Source organism: Astyanax mexicanus, chromosome 2 (genome assembly GCF_023375975.1).
Source record: "Astyanax mexicanus isolate ESR-SI-001 chromosome 2, AstMex3_surface, whole genome shotgun sequence".
Lineage (NCBI taxonomy): Eukaryota > Metazoa > Chordata > Actinopteri > Characiformes > Acestrorhamphidae > Astyanax > Astyanax mexicanus.
In genome coordinates, this window is record NC_064409.1 from 26,788,253 (window position 1) to 26,808,806 (window position 20,554).

At 38.2% G+C, this 20,554-nt stretch overlaps 1 protein-coding gene across 2 annotated transcripts in view; it reads left to right on the forward strand.

The window, feature by feature from the left end:
• Nucleotides 1-1,236: 1,236 nt before the first annotated feature.
• Nucleotides 1,237-20,554, forward strand: part of vegfab (vascular endothelial growth factor Ab) — a 41,635-nt gene continuing 22,317 nt past the window's right edge. For both annotated transcript variants that reach the window (XM_022663943.2, XM_022663944.2), the window contains exons 1-5: nt 1,237-1,998; nt 8,621-8,663; nt 13,823-14,019; nt 17,294-17,370; nt 17,664-17,696. In XM_022663943.2, coding sequence (XP_022519664.1) covers nt 1,831-1,998; nt 8,621-8,663; nt 13,823-14,019; nt 17,294-17,370; nt 17,664-17,696 — 518 coding nt within the window. In that variant the 5' untranslated portion in view covers nt 1,237-1,830. The remainder of the gene's footprint in view (nt 1,999-8,620; nt 8,664-13,822; nt 14,020-17,293; nt 17,371-17,663; nt 17,697-20,554) is intronic.

Consider the following 20,554-nt stretch of genomic DNA (forward strand, 5'->3'; position numbering starts at 1 on the left):
AAACACAATAGTGCTTCTGCATTCAGCAAATAGAAGTATAACTTCACAAGGGTAAGAGGAGTTCCACTGGCAGACTTTTTGTTTTCTTTGAGTGCTGCCATAATGGCCAATCAAAAATCTTATGCTCTCAGCTTCATTCCTGAATGTTGTTCAGTGACCATTTTCAAGCATCCCAAGTGTTATTTTGTCAACCCCACACTCGCTGCTTAGCAACCATTGCTATGTGCCTTTGTTTTGAGCCTTATTTATCAGTTTGCTGGTGTTTGAATGGGAAGCTGCTGCCATGGCATGGTTTTACTCACAGTAAATACAGAATTCCAAATTTTAAAACATAAAACATTTAAAGCAGTTTTAATTTTGTGGTAAAGAGGTCGTACGTAGGTGCTGACAATTAATAGAACAAAAAGTACCAACATGTCTGTCTATTTCATTTATTCCTTATAAGGTGCTTGGTAAAAAAATTGCTGATTGGGAAACTGAAACCATTTTATGTTAAGCAATTTTATTTGCACTCTTGACCTCTCATGTACTAATTCTACATTATATGTACATTATATATTACAGTGCTGTGGGATCATTGCAGTGTCTAGAAAAATTGGCACAGTCTTTCCGCACGCACACTTATATGTGACGACTCACATGAAGCAATCTAATTATGCCCTATATATCTCACCGCTCTTTCCACCAGCACCGAAAATGGCAAGCATGTGATTCCTGTCATAATTTAAGATCACCATGTGCAAACCCCTCACAGCAGGAAGCTCATTGCTATTTTAAAACATGCTTTATATGCTGACTATGATATAGCGTAGTTCATTGATGACACTCCAATAACTATTATATTTACTAATTTAATGGTGTGATTAAATTTGGGTATTTTGTAATCAGTAAAGCAGAATATGTATGGAAAAAAGGCGTTACACTGTACCTTCTGTTCTTCATTGTATCATCTATAGATTAACACTTACTAAACTACATCAAAACAGTACCAGCATTATAAATGGATGATTAAAAAACATAGAGAAGAAAACAAAGACCCTCTCGTGTTTAGAAGAAACCCACCGTGGAAATGTAATTACTAAGTGAAGTTTCGCACCTGTAATACTTCTGACTCCGGTACCGAGTCCAGTAGACCCGTACCCCACAATGACACCTTCAGAAAAAAAATATCCGGCCACGCCCATCGCGGCGCTGCCCAATCAGAGGCGCCCATATGTAGATTTCAATCTCACTCGCTGCCGGTGTGACCGACAGTTGAAACCGCTCGAGCCCGAGACCAAAGACAACGGAGAGTCCAACATTCCCCCACAGCGGCGCTTACCGAGCCCCAAGAGACCGTAAAGACGGGGAACACGGACAGACGCGGATTTTGGGGTCCTGTGTGTTTCGACGACAGACTTCTGCCCGTGTTCTCGTCTTTTAGCCGCTTAGCTCTTAGTCGACTCGCACGTTCACATTCAGCGGGCTGCCGTAACTCGGAGCTGCCTCAGTTTGAGCCCCCCTCCTCCTCCTCCTCCTGCTCCTCTCCTTATCCCCGCTTTCCCCCTGAACACGACCGTGGAGACGACTGACAGCCTCCAGCATGAGATTACCACGGTAATGTGGATTGCAGTACTCTTTGGAGAAAACCTCGGTTTACTGAAGAACAACGGGAACGGGTTCGCCTCCTGGGTTCTCACGTTTCTGGATATTTTAAAAACCGTGAGTAACGGCTGAGAGCGCGTCCTGAGAGTGGCGTGTCCTGCCCGCGTGTGCCTTGTGGGGCCAAAAACGAGGAAAATGGGATTATTGCCAGTTTAAGATCGCTGATCCAGTTCGGAAGTTTTCCACATGTCTGTCCCGTTTTCAGAGACGGTTTCCCATGCTCTTCAAAAAGTTAACCTTTCACCAGAAAGGATTTTAAACAGACTTTTACGATTTGCCCTTTCAATCATGAACTTTGCTGTCCGCTTGCTGCAGCTGTTTTGCATAACCCTTCTGTATTTTTCTGCCGTGAAGGTAAGTGCCGTGTCTCCTCACGGGGGTGCTCGCCCACTTTGGTTAGTTTACACTCTCGGTCAATGTGAGCCGTCCTTGTCGATCTCCTTGCGAGGTCATTCACCATGTTTATATCTGTAACGTTACCGGTCAAAAAGCCTGGGCTCTGGTGAGCTGTGAGGTTAAATAGTGAAACATCAAATCAAATACTGTGTGATCGCTTGCTGGAACGCGAATGTGGTCGTGGCTTACTGTAAAAGCTCACAGTTTCAGGGCCACATTGGGATATTAAAGGTGCAGGCAGTAATTCAGCCTCTGGGCTTTAAGACTTTGAACTTTGCCATACCAGTCTAGAATAAACCTATGCCCAAGACAGCAAAGTAAACCTCAGGGAACCTAGGTTAAATTCGTCTCATAATTGCTAACTTGAGAATAATTTAACACGCTGTGAGCTAGTTACTGCAAAAATATAACCCCAAATCAGAAAAAGTTGGGACAGTATTTGGAATGCAAATATAGAGATGCAGTGTTTCTTTTACTTTTACTTAATTGCAGACTTGAACCCAAGATATTATCTGATTTTTTAAATTTATTTGTTAATATATAATCATTTCCATATTTAAGACCTGCAACAGATTCCAAAAATGTTGGATGTTGGAATGGAGGTCGTATAGGGCTAGTACTGAGGTAAATAATCCTAGTTGTGCTTCAAAAGTGATGTCAACTGTCAACAGGTAATTGAAATTATGATTTGGTACAAAAGCAGTATCCTGGAACGACCTGAGACTTTGAGGAGCAGGGGGTTTACAGTTTGTAACAGGTACATCATAAAATAATTGACATGATTTGCACAATTCTCCCACTACAGTTTATTCAAGGCATCAGGAAATCAGGAGAATTTTAATGTGTAAATGACAAGAGTATAAGCCTTAATGGAGCACCTGTTATATCTGATAGGTCAGAAGGCATAGCCCCAGGAAACAATAATTAACAACAGCTGAGAGAAGCACTGCAATGCAAAAGTTTTGTTTAAAAATGGCACCTAAAGGTTTATTGTGTGAAACAGAAGCCTTACGTTGACTGTGTCCATTATCTGTTTTAACCTCTTTGAACTTGGATTTGAGATTAGCTTTCACAAGCCCCAACAGCCATATTTTGCACACTTGTGTTGGGAATGAAACTTTTGCCTTTAACACATCTGTGCACAGAATACACACTAGAGAACACATGAAGTGGTGGACAAGTACCAGTAGCAGTACCCAGGGAGCAGTGATTGTATTAGGCCTTGCTCATGGGCCCAATAGTAGCAGAATTCTTGTTTTAATCCTACAGCCCCTGTCTTCAGTGATTTGATGCTCAAACTGCTGAGCCACCACTGACCATCACACATTGAATGTGTGGGGTGTTCAGATACATTTTGAATTACTGTTTGCTCTGCACCAAAGATGAAAAGGACCCAAGAGCCTGGATATTTTCCTGAAATGTAGTGACACTTCTGTGATGGTGGTATTCATGCAGAAAAGTACCATAAGATCTTACAGCAGCACATGCTGCCTTCAAGACATCTGTTCCAGGGATTTCCATGCATTTTTCTGCAAGACTGTGTAAAACCAAGGCATGGCTGCAAATGGAGAGGGTGTTGGGTGGTACCTGCAGCCCTGCTCTGTACCCAATATGGAATGCATTGAGAACTTTAGAGCAATTTTATTTTATAATGACTACCTATTTAAAAATAATTACCATAAGATGTTTGTTTATAGGAACAATGAGGCAAAAGTCACACTAGAAACATTCAAGACCTTTGGTAATGAGAGTACCAAGCAGTGTTTTAGTGTTAAGTGTGAGAAGGAATAACAACATTTAAAAGTAGACAATTTACTGTTTCAACTCTTTTTGGAATGTATTGCATGCCTGAAAAACAGAAATGGATGTATCGTATTTTTCGCAAAGTAAGGCGCACTTAAAATCCTTAAATTTTCCCAAAAATCGTTAGTACGCCTTTTAATCCGATGTGCCTTATGTATGAATTTCACCAGTCAGGTTATAAGGAGCAGTAAACCCACCCCACTGAAGTACAGCGATATACCAGAGTTTCAGTGAAGTTTCTTAAGCACTGAGCTAATCACAGTGCTAGCTCTTTCATGTTCAGAGGCTTACCGGAACACTCATGGTTTCGAGTGTAGCGCTGTTCGTTGGCATTTATTAGCGCTAAGCACTGCTAAACGCGGCTAACTGTGGCTACTATCTGCCGCTAGCCCTGCTGCCAATCACGGCTAGTGGTGCTCCTAACTGCCCTGCTGAAAATATTGGAAATCCTAAGCTTACTATAAATAAAAGGAAGCACTTTACTTACCCAATTAAACATTTTCAGGACAGAAATCTGTGTAGATTAACATTCAGCACTCATTTGACTTTAAAATAATTTTTCTTAAGAATTACAGTTTTGTGTACTTTTGGCCCCCTCCACCGCTATCCCCCCGAATTAGAAGGGGAAAGTGGCGACACTGTTCCTTACTGTTGTCACTTAAAATGCACCTTATAATCCAGTGTGCCTTATGCATGAAAGCAGACCTGAAAATAGATGTCCATTGATGGTGTGCCTTATAATACGGTAGGTCTTATAGACCGTAAAATACAAATTAAATAAAGTTGATGGGACAAAACATAAAATATCTTGGTTTCCTTCTGTCTGCAATAAAATTCAATTAATAAAATTAAATTTAAAGAAACCTTGCAACCTAGGAATGTTAACTTTGTGATTTCAAATTGAAGTTTAAATATGTGTTTTATAAGGTTTAAACATTAGAGCTCTTTTAGTTGGCACCCTGCTTTACATTTAAAAACATATGCTTGGTAAAGTTAGGAAAATGCAGCCAAACAGTTTCCAAGAGGCATAGGGATCATCTTTCAGTGTTGCACCCTCCAGAGAGCCCATAAGCTGTAAGCTAGCAAACCTACTAATTTAATACACTTCTTTCTTCTCTCCAGTAAGTCCTGAAATTTGAGATACAGGCTTATTTTGGCAAACAAGCAAAGCTTTCAGCCAGACAAAAAAGCAGACCAAAAGAAAATGACACAAGAATAGAGAAAGTCTTAGGATAGTGCCACAGAAAAAAATGCTCTCAATAGAGTTGTGATATACAAATGTATATGTTCCTCATGGAGTTTTAGGCAGGGAGATTATGTTGGCAGGGAATGAAGTTGGGGGAAATGTTAAAGGGAGATTGACCTTATTGAACCTTGTTGGGCTCCAAAGGGTTGGAAAAACTTGAAGGTCTATAGCAATCATATCTAGGCTCTATTTCAGGCTCAAGTACTGTTTGTTTGTACGGTTGTGTGAAAACAGTGTTTGCCGCCTCATGATTAATTTTCGGTTGCATGTTTGTCACTCTAAAATGCTTAAAAAGTTTAAATATTAGTCAAATACAACCCAAGTAAACACAAAATGCAGTTTTTAAAAGAAGGAGAAAAAAATCCAAAAATACATGAGCTTGTGTGAAAAAGTATTTGTCCCCCAGTTGAAACCTAACTGTTGTTTGTCACACCTAAGTTTAACTTTTCTAGCCACACCCAGGCCTGATTACTGCCACACCTGTTCTCAATCAAGAAATCACTTACATAGGACCTGCCTAACAAAGTAAAGTAGACCAAAAACCTGGCATTGTGCCAATATCCCAAAGAAATTCAGAAACAAATGAAAAAGAAGGTAGTTGAGATCTATTAGTCTGGAAAGGTTATAAAGCAATTTCTGATATTTTGGGACTCCATGGAGCCACAGCGAACCACATTATCCACAAATGGCAAAACTGGAAAAGAGGTGACTCATCCAAAAGGTCACAAAACACCCCACAACAACATCCAAAGAACTGTAGGCCTCACTTGCCTCAGTTATGAGGTGTGTCCCAATTCAGGGGCTGGATCCTTCGAAGGACTCATTTGAAGGCTGATTACATCACTGCGTTGCGACTAGACTGTCCCGTTTCGAAGACTCCTTCGAATGCAGCCGACAAATGCAGCCTACTTTTCCTCGGAAATAAAGGATCCACCGGGTGTATGCTTCACAGCCTACAGTATCCCAAGATTCATTGCGTGCCGGCTTATTTCAGCAAAAAAGGCCCGTGTCAGCAGAGGAGTCGGCTGTATTATGTAGTATATGTAGTATTACGTAGTATATAAATATATATATACTTATAGATATTATAAATATTATTTATATATCCTTTATATTATTTATTTTATATATATATATATATATATATATATATATATATGTGTGTGTGTGTTTAGTTAATATATGTAGTACCAGGTTTATGTTGTTATATGTTAATAGTTTTTATATATATAAATACTAGTATATTTATTTACATAAACAAAATTTTGTATTTATATATACATATATATGTGTGTGTATATATATATATATATATATATATATATATATATATATATATATATATATATATATATATATATACACACACTACCGTTCAAAAGTTTGGGGTCACATTGAAACGTCCTTATTTTTGAAGGAAAAGCACTGTACTTTTCAATGAAGATAACTTTAAACTAGTCCTAACTTTAAACAAATACACTCTGTACATTGCTAATGTGGTAAATGACTATTCTAGCTGCAAATGTCTGGTTTTGGTGCAATATCTACATAGGTGTATAGAGGCCCATTTCCAGCAACTATCACTCCAGTGTTCTAATGGTACAATGTGTTTGCTCATTGGCTCAGAAGGCTAATTGATGATTAGAAAACCCTTGTGCAATCATGTTCACACACCTGAAAACAGTCTAGCTCATTACAGAAGCTACAAAACTGACCTTCCTTTGAGCAGATTGAGTTTGTGGAGCATCACATTTGTGGGGTCAATTAAACGCTCAAAATGGCCATAAAAAGAGAACTTTCATCTGAAACTCGACATTCTATTCTTGTTCTTAGAAATGAAGGCTATTCCATGCGAGAAATTGCTAAGAAATTGAAGATTTCCTACAACGGTGTGTACTACTCCCTTCAGAGGACAGCACAAACAGGCTCTAACCAGAGTAGAAAAAGAAGTGGGAGGCCGCGTTGCACAACTAAACAAGAAGATAAGTACATTAGAGTCTCTAGTTTGAGAAACAGACGCCTCACAGGTCCCCAACTGGCATCTTCATTAAATAGTACCCGCAAAACACCAGTGTCAACATCTACAGTGAAGAGGCGGCTGCGGGATTTTGGGCTTCAGGGCAGAGTGGCAAAGAAAAAGCCATATCTGAGACTGGCTAATAAAAGAAAAAGATTAAGATGGGCAAAAGAACACAGACATTGGACAGAGGAAGACTGGAAAAAAGTGTTGTGGACGGATGAATCCAAGTATGAGGTGTTTGGATCACAAAGAAGAACGTTTGTGAGACGCAGAACAAATGAAAAGATGCTGGAAGAATGCCTGACACCATCTGTTAAGCATGGTGGAGGTAATGTGATGGTCTGGGGTTGCTTTGGTGCTGGTAAGGTGGGAGATTTGTACAGGGTAAAAGGGATTCTGAATAAGGAAGGCTATCACTCCATTTTGCAACGCCATGCCATACCCAGTGGACAGCGCCTGATCGGAGCCAATTTCGTCCTACAACAGGACAATGACCCTAAACACACCTCCAAATCGTGCAAGAACTATTTACAGCAGGAGCAGGCAGCTGGTATTCTATTGGTAATGGAGTGGCCAGCGCAGTCACCAGATCTGAACCCCATTGAGCTGTTGTGGGAGCAGCTTGACCGTATGGTACGCCAGAAGTGCCCATCCAACCAATCCAACTTGTGGGAGCTGCTTCTAGAAGCGTGGGGTGCAATTTCTCCAGCTTACCTCAACAAATTAACAGCTAGAATGCCAAAGGTGTGCAATGCTGTAATTGCTGCAAATGGAGGGTTCTTTGATGAAAGCAAAGTTTGATGTAAAAACAATGATATTTCAAATACAAATCATTATTTCTAACCTTGTCAATGTCTTGACTCTATTTTCTATTCATTTCACAACATATGGTGGTGAATAAGTGTGACTTTTCATGGAAAACACAAAATTGTTTGAGTGACCCCAAGCTTTTGAACGGTAGTGTATATATATATATTAGGGCTGTCAGCATTAAAGCGCGCTGTTAATTTGGAATCAGTAATGCGTTGCTATTTTTTTAATCCAAGTTAATTAAGGCACCACGTTTGACACCTACTTCCGCCGTAATCTGCCCCGCCCCCACCCAACACACTGATCTGTTGTCTGGCTGAACAATTGAACGGTGCGCTCTTCCATCTCGACTTCCATCTCCGATCCGGTCAGAGATCTCTCTGCCACGGCTGCCCAAATCACGGCAGAATTCAATGTGCACCTCAACTCTCCTGTTTTCACCAGAACTGTCCTTCACCACAATAAATTATTGTGGTCTAAAACCAGGTGTTTTAATTTAATTGTCCAACCCCTGTATATGTGTATATTGACATTAACAGGTATATTCCTGTGGAATATCAGATATCTGCATCAGCTCACAATTCCCACATCGGTGCCTTTCTAGTTATAATAGAATTGTTGTCGTTTTTTAATTAAATGGCAAGCAAATGTAGCTAAAAATGATTTTGTGTTTTGGACTGATTTACTTTTTTCCTCCACAGAGTGCCTACATCCCCAAAGAGAGTGGAGGAAGTACACATGATGGTACGTTCATGATGGTGTTTAAGAAAAATATACTTTTCCCAGATTAGAATGAACGTGGTGTCACATCATTCTCAGTGATCTAACATCACTCTCTATGCCCTCTATATATTGAATATTAGAATAAAATAAATCATTATTTGCAGATAAAACCTGCCTGTGATTAAAACAGGAATCAAGAACAGGGCAAAAAATCTTTTGCTATTAAGCAAGCAGGATGTGTATGGTTCATTTTGTGTTAATTGACATTAAATGTCCTGCGATGTTACTGTTGCACATGCACACTCATAAGATTTATTGTCCAGCCCTAATTCTCATTAGTTTATCTTTGGAAAATATTTCCTTGTGGGATTTGTATTGATATTTTCTTTTGCTTGTTAAATCATGACTGCATGGTTTCCCTTAAAGCTGTACAATAATTTAATATCAATATTTATTGCAATAGAACATATTTCAGTAACTGTGGTACATATTTCAATATAACTTTGTCAGAGGGCTGAATTAAGCTGTCATCTACATGCTGGTATTTATAACGTAAGACCTCAGTTACATACATCATACACAATCATATGACAAACTTTATTAATTCAGCTCAAAAAAATAGTTTGCATCAGTAATAACATGCTTCAAACCTGCTGAGGCAGGGTGGATTGTGGCTACACTGCCCCAAACACTGTTGAAACCGACCGTCTCTAAGATACATTCTAGTGTTCTGGGCTCAACTAAGACTTGAGTGAAACAACAAACCCATTCTATCCAGCACACTGCCATCTATATGTTATTAAAAATTAGCTATTAGTTCAGCTAAAAAAATGTTAGCATCACAAGTTCCTCATTAGCCAGCTGCATTGCTGCTTCTCCACCATTATAGTAAAAATCCTCAGGCCAGATTGCATTAATGAAAATATATGTTCTAAAAGCAACTGTGCATTTAATTTAATCATGTAAGCAGAGCTGTTTTTTTTATCGTTGCAGAGCAATACATTTCAGAATGACCCCTATCCGATCGTGTGATCGGAAGTCGAGTCAGATCAGAATCGGGTGGAAAAGATCCAGATCACTGATTTATCACTGATTTTTCTCACTAACATGCAGAAAACATGCTGAAATGAAATGCAAAACCATGATTGCATTATATTTCACTGCACTTGATCTCTTTATTAAAAATAATACACAAGAATTTGCATTTTCAAAACCAAACCCTAATTTGTGTCATAATTGTCACTTAAAATGCAATCAGCTCAATTGCATTGTATTCCACTGTGTGGTGCTGCGAATGTTCAAAAGCAAATCACAATGCGCAGGGATTGCATTCCATCTCGGAGCAGCGCTGTTTACGTACCAAAATGAAATGTAATTAATGTCTAATCAGAACCCAATGCTGAAATTTAGGCAGGGATTAAAAAAAAATAATCAGAAGCGAGCACTCAGTTGTACATTAAACCCAGGAAAATGTCTTTCGCGACAGGAAATAAGAGGAAATAAACACTATACTTATATAAATGAAGGCTGGCACAGGTACAGATGACTGCGTGATTTTCAGAGTAGATTTTAACACATTCTCGGTTCTCATGCTTGGGGTATTTTCACGCTGACATTTTTTTTCTGAGCCTCGGTGTGCTTCCTCCACAGATACAGTATGTTTGGTCCAGCGCGAATGCTGCTTATGAGCCCAGGAGCCTCAGTCCTAAGACAGCACATTCAGGCTAACTGGGTGTGACTGTGTGAGTGCATGTGTTTGTGTGTCTGTCTGCCCTGGGATGGATTGGCAGCCTCTCCAGGGAGTATACTGCCTTCCGCCCGATGCCCTCCCACACCACCCACCGTAGCCATGACCCTGACGGGTAAAGCGGGTCTTGACAGTTAATGGATGGTTTCTGATTGGCCGGTGATTACATTTTGTTTTGGCACGAATTCTGCCTCGAGATGCAATCCCTGTGCATTGTGATTTGCTTTTGAACATTCACAGCACCCCACAGTAAAATACAGTGCAGTTGAGATGACTGCACTGCGAGTGGCGTACTATTCAGGCAGCGCGAGTGGGGTGGATAAATATAGTCAGGTTTGAGATTAAAAATGCACTGAACGACTCTGTACAGTACCATTAGCCACAGCACTGCTAACACACTTCTCTCTCCTTCCATGGCCTTTTTTTAATATGGAGTACACAAGTTTGGACTGCTGTACTTGGCCAGTACGGACGTGGTAGGTTTGACTCGCACGTGCATACTCCTGATAACGGGAGGATGTGGGATTTTAATTCTGTAATTTGAACAGCTGTGTACTTAATGACGTCACCCTCTAAGTGGAGCAGAAAGCGTTGTTCCGAAAACATTTATACATAGTCGCTTTTTTTATCAAGTAAACCACATATCTGAGGTCTAAAACACTACATTCTCACCTAAAAAAAACTAACTTTTATTTTATCATACAGCAGCACTATTTTATAAAGGAATACCTAACAGGTAGGTACTTTCTCCTCCGCCCATACTGCTGCGAGGTGTATTGAGTTATTGGACTATAAAAAGTCCACACAAGTCTATGACTGATGACAGTTCTCGAGTCCACAAGCATACAAGTACAGACAAGATGGCAGATTAAGAAATGGCACGTGTCTGTTGAGGGCGTGTGCTTGCCCCTTAATTAGTCCCCCCCCCCCCCCCCCCCCTGTTAAGTCAATACATAGGAACAAATATCAGAGTTGTAATATTGAACTTCTTGGCCATTATTTTAACAGATTTTAAACACAACATTTTTAACAAAATTTTGTAAAATGCAATTTAATAGTTTATTTTTAAACTTAGTTGCATGAGAATTGTAACAAGGTATTTGTCATACTTGATTTAATAAATCAATAAAAATTTAAAATCATTTATGTAGCTGTTTAGAATGTATTTATTCCGTGATGAAATAGTTTTGATATCATTGTTTCAATAATAATTAAAGATTTATTTAAAAAACCCTAAGGGCCAAATTGGATGTGTTCTTTTTTTTATTGTATTGCTAAAGTATCAGTTTGGGACTCGGTTTTGTTTTGTATCGGTATCAAATTACTCTGGGGCGGCAAAAAAAGTGGCCAGGACATCTTTATATTTCAGCTATTAATGTAAAATGTCTTGGAGTGTAGTTACACTTTAAGACATATTTGAGTAGCTTAAAATCTGCTGACATATTCTCTGGCATGTGTGACTGTCCCTATTAATTCTTTTTAAATGTTAAGTGCATAAGATTACATCAGTTCATAAAAGTTGAGAGTTGTAAGAGACAGTATTTACAGCACTTGTTACTGGCTGATGTTCATTACAGGGAAATTTTCTCAGTGCATTTAAGCTAAGCAAAAACAGCAGAACATTAAACACTACTGTATTCTTGCAGTGTCAGTGCATGATGTACACCACAGGTGTTTATACTGTTTTATACTGTTCACATTAGTATCAGAATTATGTCAAATATATTGAAATTGCATTGAAATTGAAGTTTTAAACTGTTCTTTAACACCCCCCCCCCCCCCCCCATTACCTGCATTAGCCAGTAAAAGAAAATAGACAGAAACACGTGTGAATCAGGAGAAGCCCCCGATGACAATACGTACATCAGGATTCTTGGCCTCTGCAGGGCCTTGGAAGGAGCATCACAATTGTTAGCCAGTCAGAGACTAAACATTTGCATTTTTCCCCACCCGCTCCTTCACCTAACTGAAACAGGAGCACCGAAGCACTGTTTTCACAAAAAAACGGCTACTCATTCATACAAAACAATAAATGAAAAGTGATGAAATGAACTCTTTAAGAAGTATATTGTGATATAAATGATATCATCCATCACCAGTTTCCCTTCTGTCTCACTGTCACAAACACCGCTGCTAGATTCAAAGGTACACTTATTTACTGTACAGAGGAGGACACACTTTAGATTAGGGATGCACTGAATATTCTTCAATGGCAAAAAAATCCCTTTAGTGTTTGTCCACATCTGTGAAAATAAATTATTTAGATCAAACAATGACTGGTCCCACTTTATAATAAGTGTCCCTAAGTACTATGTAGTTACACGGTAACAATCCATGTAACTACAATGTAACTATTAATGAAGTACACATAGTTACCGATTAACTACAGAGGTACAGGTTATGTAACTACACATGTGTATTAAAGTTAATTTTGACTTGTGTAAGTACACGTGTACCAGGGTGAGTATACTCACACAAATAATAGAGCAAGTGTACTTACACAAGTGTAATAGTGTGTCTGATAAGTTGAGTATAAACTTGTCCAACAGCTACTGTCTAGTATGTAATTAGGGCTGATTCACACTACACTCACCCTGGTACACATGTGTACTTACACAAGTCAAAATTAAGCTTAATACACATGTGTAGTTACATAACCTGTACCTCTGTAGTTAATCGGTAACTATGTGTACTTCATTAATAGTTACATTGTAGTTACATGGATTGTTACCGTGTAACTACATAGTACTTAGGGACACTTATTATAAAGTGGGACCCAATGACTTATACATTTTGAATGTCAAATTGCAAAGTTTATTTTAAGACTTTTTTTCAGCAGCTGAGACCATGCACTTGGTATTGGTTACTGCTTTTATAAATTGTGTTTTCCAGCTAAGAGATACAAGCTGTACAGGACTAGAGTAATTGTTAGCTGAGACGACATAGCATTTGTTTGTTTACTAAAAAGCTGGCTGCCTTTTAGACTGTATTGTTCTTGTTGGTATGTGTGCTGGATGTTAATGTTCAGTTGTTTAAAAAAAATCTGATTTGTAGTTTTAAACTGCTTTTTTCTTTAAAAAGCAAGACAAAACCTTTTAGAATATTTAATTTATGAAAAAAGTAGCAAAATGAATAGAAAACTGTAAAAAGGGTTAAATATTTCGCATTCAACCATTGGCCAGATGTTTTACTTTATTTGGATTCGGTGCATCCCTATTTTAGGCCATGTTGGTCATGTCTACAAGCCTCTGAAGACATAAGATGGAGAAAAAGAAGCATGCCACATCCTGCTTTTATTTTCTTAAGTGCAGTCTTCTCAGTCTTTATTTCAGTGAGCTTACACTTGTGATAATTTGATTCTTTTTTGTTACATTGCATTTTTTTGGCAATTTGATTATAGTAGAGGTGAATGTGTTTCTCTGTCCCCCTGCAGTGGTGTCCTTTACTGAGGTATACAATAAGTCAATGTGTCGGCCGCGGGAGGTGCTAGTTGAGGTCCAGCAGGAGTATCCAGACGACATTGAGCACATCTTCATTCCATCCTGTGTGGTTCTAATGCGCTGTGCTGGCTGTTGCAATGACGAGATGCTGGAGTGCACGCCAACAATTACGTACAATATCACCATGGAGGTCAGAGAACTAGTGAGAAAAAAATCTCAGAAGCCTGAGAAGTTCTGTTATGCATGTTTTTTTTGTTTTGCATTTTTTACTTCCCCTTTCCTGTATTTAAATGTTTATTGTTTTTGTTTTAATCACCTGATTACATCTAATACTGTGTAACAGAGTAAACACCATAGCAGTTTTTGAACCACTATGTGTGGAAGCAAGATGCTATCCACTTCATTTACTGGAGTTTAGCCCAAAGCTTATGACACACTAAGGCTTTTTATTCAGTAACTACAGGGACTTTGTGCAAACTGTTGTTCTTTAAGCGTATAGTGACACTTTCCACTTAAGCGATTAAAATTTGATGTCATTATTTGCAATGTAAAAATATCTGAAATGAAATGTATACCTTGACTGCATATAGCATAACGTTTATTTTCATACATAGGGAACACCAGATTATAAGACGCATATAAAAACATTCAAACGAGCACTAGATGTTAATGTACACTGATTTATCTGCTGAAAACTGTTTGTGTAAGTAAAGCACTTCAGTTTATTTACAGTAAGCTTAGATTTTCAGATTTCCACTAAGGTTGGGTGCAACTGCAGCTAGTGCTAACTGCTAGCCATGGTTAGTGCAAATAAATGCCGTCTGACATTCTACCAGATAATACTCACCTCTGAATGGCGAAAAAGCTAGCGCTAGTGCGTTTTGTGGATAATGCTAATACTGTTTCAGTCTCAGTGCTGGAGAACTAAACTGAAACTCCTGTATAACTCTGCACTTCAGCGGAGTGGATTTACTGTTCCTTACAACCTGTCTGGTAGAAATCATTCATAAGTTGCACCGGATTAAAAGACGCACTGACGATTTTTGGGGAAAATTAAAGGATTTTAAATGCGCCTTATAGTGCAAAAAATGTGCAGTGAAACAGTGTTGCTTGGTTGAATATATTATGCACTATTTTCAGTGGAGATGATGCTGTTTTATGACATTTTGAGGTAGTGATTTGAGTCAGGGCTTTAGAGGAATGTTTCTGCATGCCTATCGAAGGCAGACTAACATGATTAGGTATGTTGACTGAGAGACGCAGGTGAAGATAGAAGTTGTGTCTGTGCTGACTTTCTGACTTTTGCCAGTTTCGACGTTGTCTTTCCTGGTTTTCAGGTCTGTTTACGTTACAGCGCTAGCATACCACCAATGATGCAGTTGTTAGTATATGACGTCAAAATAGTAATGACGATCTCAACTGAAAATTTTAATTTTCAGAAATATATATATATATATAAAGTTAATATCACATTTATAGTGCCCAAAATGTGTATGTGTGTATATATATACACACATACACATTAACTTTTTTCCTTTTTAAAATACTGATATTTTCTTCAGATTTTTTTTTAAATATAAGTACATTTCTTTTTTTCTCTCTCTATTAAAAAAGTGCACAGATCAATCCATAATTTGTATGGACATGGTTTTGTCATCAGGTACTGGTCCTTCCTGCTACTTAAGTGCTCGATTGTAGCCCAATTGGATTAATAGTGGTGCCATAGCAAAGTGTCAGATTTCAAAGCCCATATCTCCTACAACATATGAACTGATTACTTCAGTTTTAGGAACCATATAGCGCTGCTTACTGTATGTAGTTTTTCAGATCATTTGCATAATAGGTAAAACCACACCAATGTGTCAGCTCAACCTAATCTCTGGATTTTGTCCTACATACGCAAACCTTGTATCAAATAAACCTAAAAGCTTAAATTGATCACAACAATATTATTTCTATACATTTTTGTTGCCAAATGTCAAAAACATGCATAAACAAGCATAAAGCACACAGTTACTTACTCTAACTTATCGCAACAATTGTTATGAAACTTCAAGGCCAAATAGTCTATATGGATTAACTGCAGTACTAGGTGGTGCTGTAACATGCAAGTTAATGTTACACAAACACATTTTGTCTGATTGATATGACATATCCTAGTCCATGTTCTAGCCACCAACAACCAATCAGAATGCAGGAAGCATTTGACTGCCCAAACTTAATATACATATCCACCTGAGGACCTCTGAACTGGTTTTAATGCATGCAAACATTAGCTACTGGTGCTACACATTTTTAAAAACAGTAACACATCAAAAAATATTCCACAAGCTCAACAATATTGTTTTTCCAACTGGGTTTAAATATAAGATTCCTGGTTAACATTGGATCACAAAATAATGGCAAAATTGTTGTAAATCCACCACTGGGAGATGCAAAAGTTTTAATAAATGCAGAACCCCCTCCTCCTACTTCTGCAGCTGTGCCCTGCTGAAGAGAACCCACTCCACTTCAATACCTTATTTTGACTAATTTAAACTTGGTCAAATATTTTTAATCAAAATGATCCATTTATGATGTATTACACACAAAAATGTGGAAACATTTGGGATAAATTGAAGGTAAAGTTAGGGTTAAGTCTTTTATCATGACATGATAATTAAGTATGAATGGACTTCCTGTTTTATTTAAAGATAAAACATTTCCACAGTGCACACAAACAGGGGGACCTGAGAATTTTGATTGAGTCTTATCAGACTGAAAAAGTCTTGCAAATCTATCTCTAAAGAGTTTTCCAGCATTTTGGAATTGCCTTGAAACTGTAGATGGCACAACACGTATACAAAATAGCAACATCAGATCAAAGAGCAGTACACCTGTTATATAAGCCCCTCAAAACACTGTGTGAAAGTTTGGTTGTCAGATACAACCAAGTAATCATTGTCTGCTATTGTGAAATCCGTTATTATACCAAATTTAATATCCTCTGGATCAGGTTTATCCCAAACATTGTTTTTGGGCATTGTTTTTTGGTGAGCTTATAGCCTTTTCCAAAATTTGGAGTGTACAGAGTTTTTGAGTATCTGAAATGCTCACCCCAAAAGAAAAAAATTATGTATGTACATATTAATGGGGTCTCAAGCTAATTAATAGCCCACTACTGTATCTTTGATGTATCATCTGTTTCTTTTCTATGTTTATTTCTTACTACTTTTAAATGAATTCACTATGTAGGAGGAAGAATAGAAAATATGTGAAATGTTCACACTTTAATAAACTTGGTATAAGTGATTATATATTTTTTATGTGTATACTGATGTCAAATGAAATTGAATGCATTCCTGAGCATCCATTTTGTGTAGTGTTGTTTCTTACCGTTCTAATGGGTATCTCATAGGTGTGTCCAAGACAAATGTGTGTGTTTTAATATGATTTTGTAATGCCAAGTTCTGTCTCCCTTGTAGATACAACGATTAAAACCTCTGCGTAACAAAGGCATATCTTTAATGAGTTTCACGGAGCATGCGGAATGTCAATGCAGGTATGCACTTTTACTGTACAGACTATTTCTAAATATAGTCATAGTTTTAACTCAGATACTACTAATGTTGATTTCTTTTAATCTTCCCTGCTTTATTTGCGCATGTTGAACATTTTTTGTGACCAATGTCAAACTCAGGGCTGTACTGTTGATATGGAAACAGTCTTTTATTTGGTCATAGAACACTGTTTGCCTGATTTGCCTCAGATCTAGTTATATTTTTATGTCTTAAAATTCAGACAAAACAAAACAGGTTAAGATAATGTCTTTCTCTGTTTTCTGTTTTGTTTCAGGCTAAAGAAAGACATTCAGGAAAAGACAGAAAAGTAAGTGCAGGTCAAGTGGTCTCTTTGGTCTCTGTAATGATTTTATTCCTGCTTCTGTCTATCTTTATTTGCATAATGTCCACATCTAAAGAGATGCCATATATAGTCATGTTTTGTAATATAGATGATTGGTTATTAGTATTATGCAGACTAGCCTATGACTGAACAGTGGAATTCAAATTACAAGTATTACACATCCATAAATACATCGATCAGCCATAACTTTAACACTGTGTACGCTCATTGTCCATTTAATCAGCTCCATTTACCACATTTGTAGTTCTATTTGTCTTTTTGTTTCTATGCATAAATTATTATCCTTCTTTCATCTTCTACGATGCTCAGAAACCCACAGGACCACCAAAGAGCAGTTGTTATTTGGGTGATGGTTCACTCAGCACTGAAGAGTCAGTGATATAGTGGTGGCATGTTAGTTTGTGTTGCACATCATCAGACATCAGTATCATCACTAACACAAAGCACACACCTTGAGCTTGGAGTCTAGAGCCTCCGATGTTAGTGGTCTCAGAGAGGAGACATTCTTGACTCTAGGGGTCAACAGCCCCTCTCTTGGAGAGCTTCGTTCCATAAGATTTTTCAACCACTACTTAATTCTACATGATCCATCAAATTACTAGCTCAAGAAGTGCTTGAACAGTTTAATGTGGTTTTAGATTTTGGGTGGAGGTGTAACCAGCAGGATGGTAGTTCTCCAGGAGCAGAGTTGTTGACCCTTGTCTTACTCATTGTGGGTGTCAACACATGTAGATATGTTTTCATAACTGGCTTAAGATGTCTTTAGTTGAGTGTGTAATAGAATTTTCTGGGTCATGAAGATCTGAATGTTGAAGGAAATGCTGTGAAATTGCAAAGATGAAAACTTTCTGTCGAATGATTGGTAAATATTACTTTAAAATGTTTCAGTTAATAATACTTTGGCATACATTTGATATAAAACAATTTAGATTGTTGTTATTTTTTGAGAAAAATGGTTCAATATTACAAATTTGTGAGTGGCAAAAGTAAAACAAGGGGTTCTCACCAGGAACTGAAAGGGCTTTAGCCCATTCCACTGTACGAAAAAGATTCAACCCTCTTATGTTGATGGATTTCCTTCCATTAACTGCTTGCTTTGGTCAATCGGATCAAACTGTCCAGATTGGTCTGTCGCCATTTTCCGGCCTGGCTAGCACAGTTTTGCGTGTTCAGTGTGATGATGTCACTTCCCTTTATCCCAAGCAGTATGGGACTATCACTTTTCTCACGGTTACTTGCTCCCTCTTCTGGTCTGCCCTACCTTGTGGCAGCTGCCTGCTTTCTTTTCCACGGTTCTTTTCCACTCTACTCAATACAGATGCTCTTAGTTTCACTTAAGTCAAGTCAACTACCTCAGTTTACCTCAGCTCCGCTCCTTTGAACTCAACTGCTCCATTTGCCTAAATATTCAGAACACCTTAAACAGATTTAGCTCTTCTCGAATTTAGTCAGTTCAGCGCTACTTAGATCAACTGATCTCATTATACTGTGATTCTTTTGTTCTTCCTTTTGTTGTTCTATGTTGTGCTGTCCTGTGTTTGCCAGAGGAGCATGGGTTCATCTTTCAAGTCTTGGTTCTTCTTAATGTTTATGTCTCTTGCTTCTGTCACATTGTGCTTAGTCAAAAGGCTTGGGTCCAGGTCTCTGTAAAACTGCTTCGGAACAACATTCGTTGAGCTATGCAACATAATATGTGTAATAACATATGTTTTATGATGTAATACATTTAAATTACCTGAATTAAACTTAATTATTTTTTTTCCTGCTCAACTCTGTTTTTTTCAAATGGACTTAGATCACCTTAGTTACTACATTAATCAACTCCGCTCTGATCAGTTTCACTCTACTCGATTCAAATAACCGTATTTTATTCAGCTCGTCTCAACTGACTCTACACATCTAAGCTCCTATTGGTTCACCTCTGCTCACTTCTACCCCTATCAGCTCAAGTCACCTCTGCTCACCTTGGCTCTGCCCTATTCAGCACTTGACTGGATGCAACAAACATCCAAAAATAGGCTGTGATTGTGAGTCACTAACCAGTGACAGTGAATCAAACCCAACCTTTTCCCCTTAATCCTATGCTCTCACTAGAAACTAAAGCTTTTAGTGATATACAGTGCCCTCCAAAAGTTTTGGAACAGTGAGTTCAATCCCATTATTTCTGCTGTAGACTGAAAACATTTGAATTTGCCGTTGAAAGATTAATATGAGACAAAAGATCAACATTTCATCCTTTATTTCCAGGTGTTCACATCTGTATCTAATACACAGGTCCAAAGACAGCACCTTCTGTCTGAACCAACCCATTTTTTTGTGAGAAAAAGTATTGAAACATGTGACTTTCAGGTGTGTTTTGTTTCCCAGATGTATACTGATACATTAATCATTTAAATGATAAACAGCGCTCAGTTTCAGATTATATCATACACTGCTTTAAAAAAAATACTTAAATAACACATCCTAGATCTGAATAAATGAACTATTCTCATTAAATACTTTGTTCTGTACAAAGTTTAGTGTGCTGACAACAAAATTACACAAAATCATCAATGGTAATGAAATGTATTAACCAATGGAGGCCTGGATTTGGAGTCACACACAAAATTAAAGTGAAAAAACACACTACAGTCGGGCCCTCATACCACCCTCATATAAGTGGCCTGCTGGAGGTCATTTTGCAGGGCTCTGCACTGCTCCTCCTTTTCCTTCTTGCACGAAGAAGGAGGTGGCGTTCCTGCTGTTGTTGCCCTCCTACAGGCTCCTCCATGTCTCCTGGTATACTGGCCTGTCTTCTGGTATCTGCTCCATGCTCTGGACAC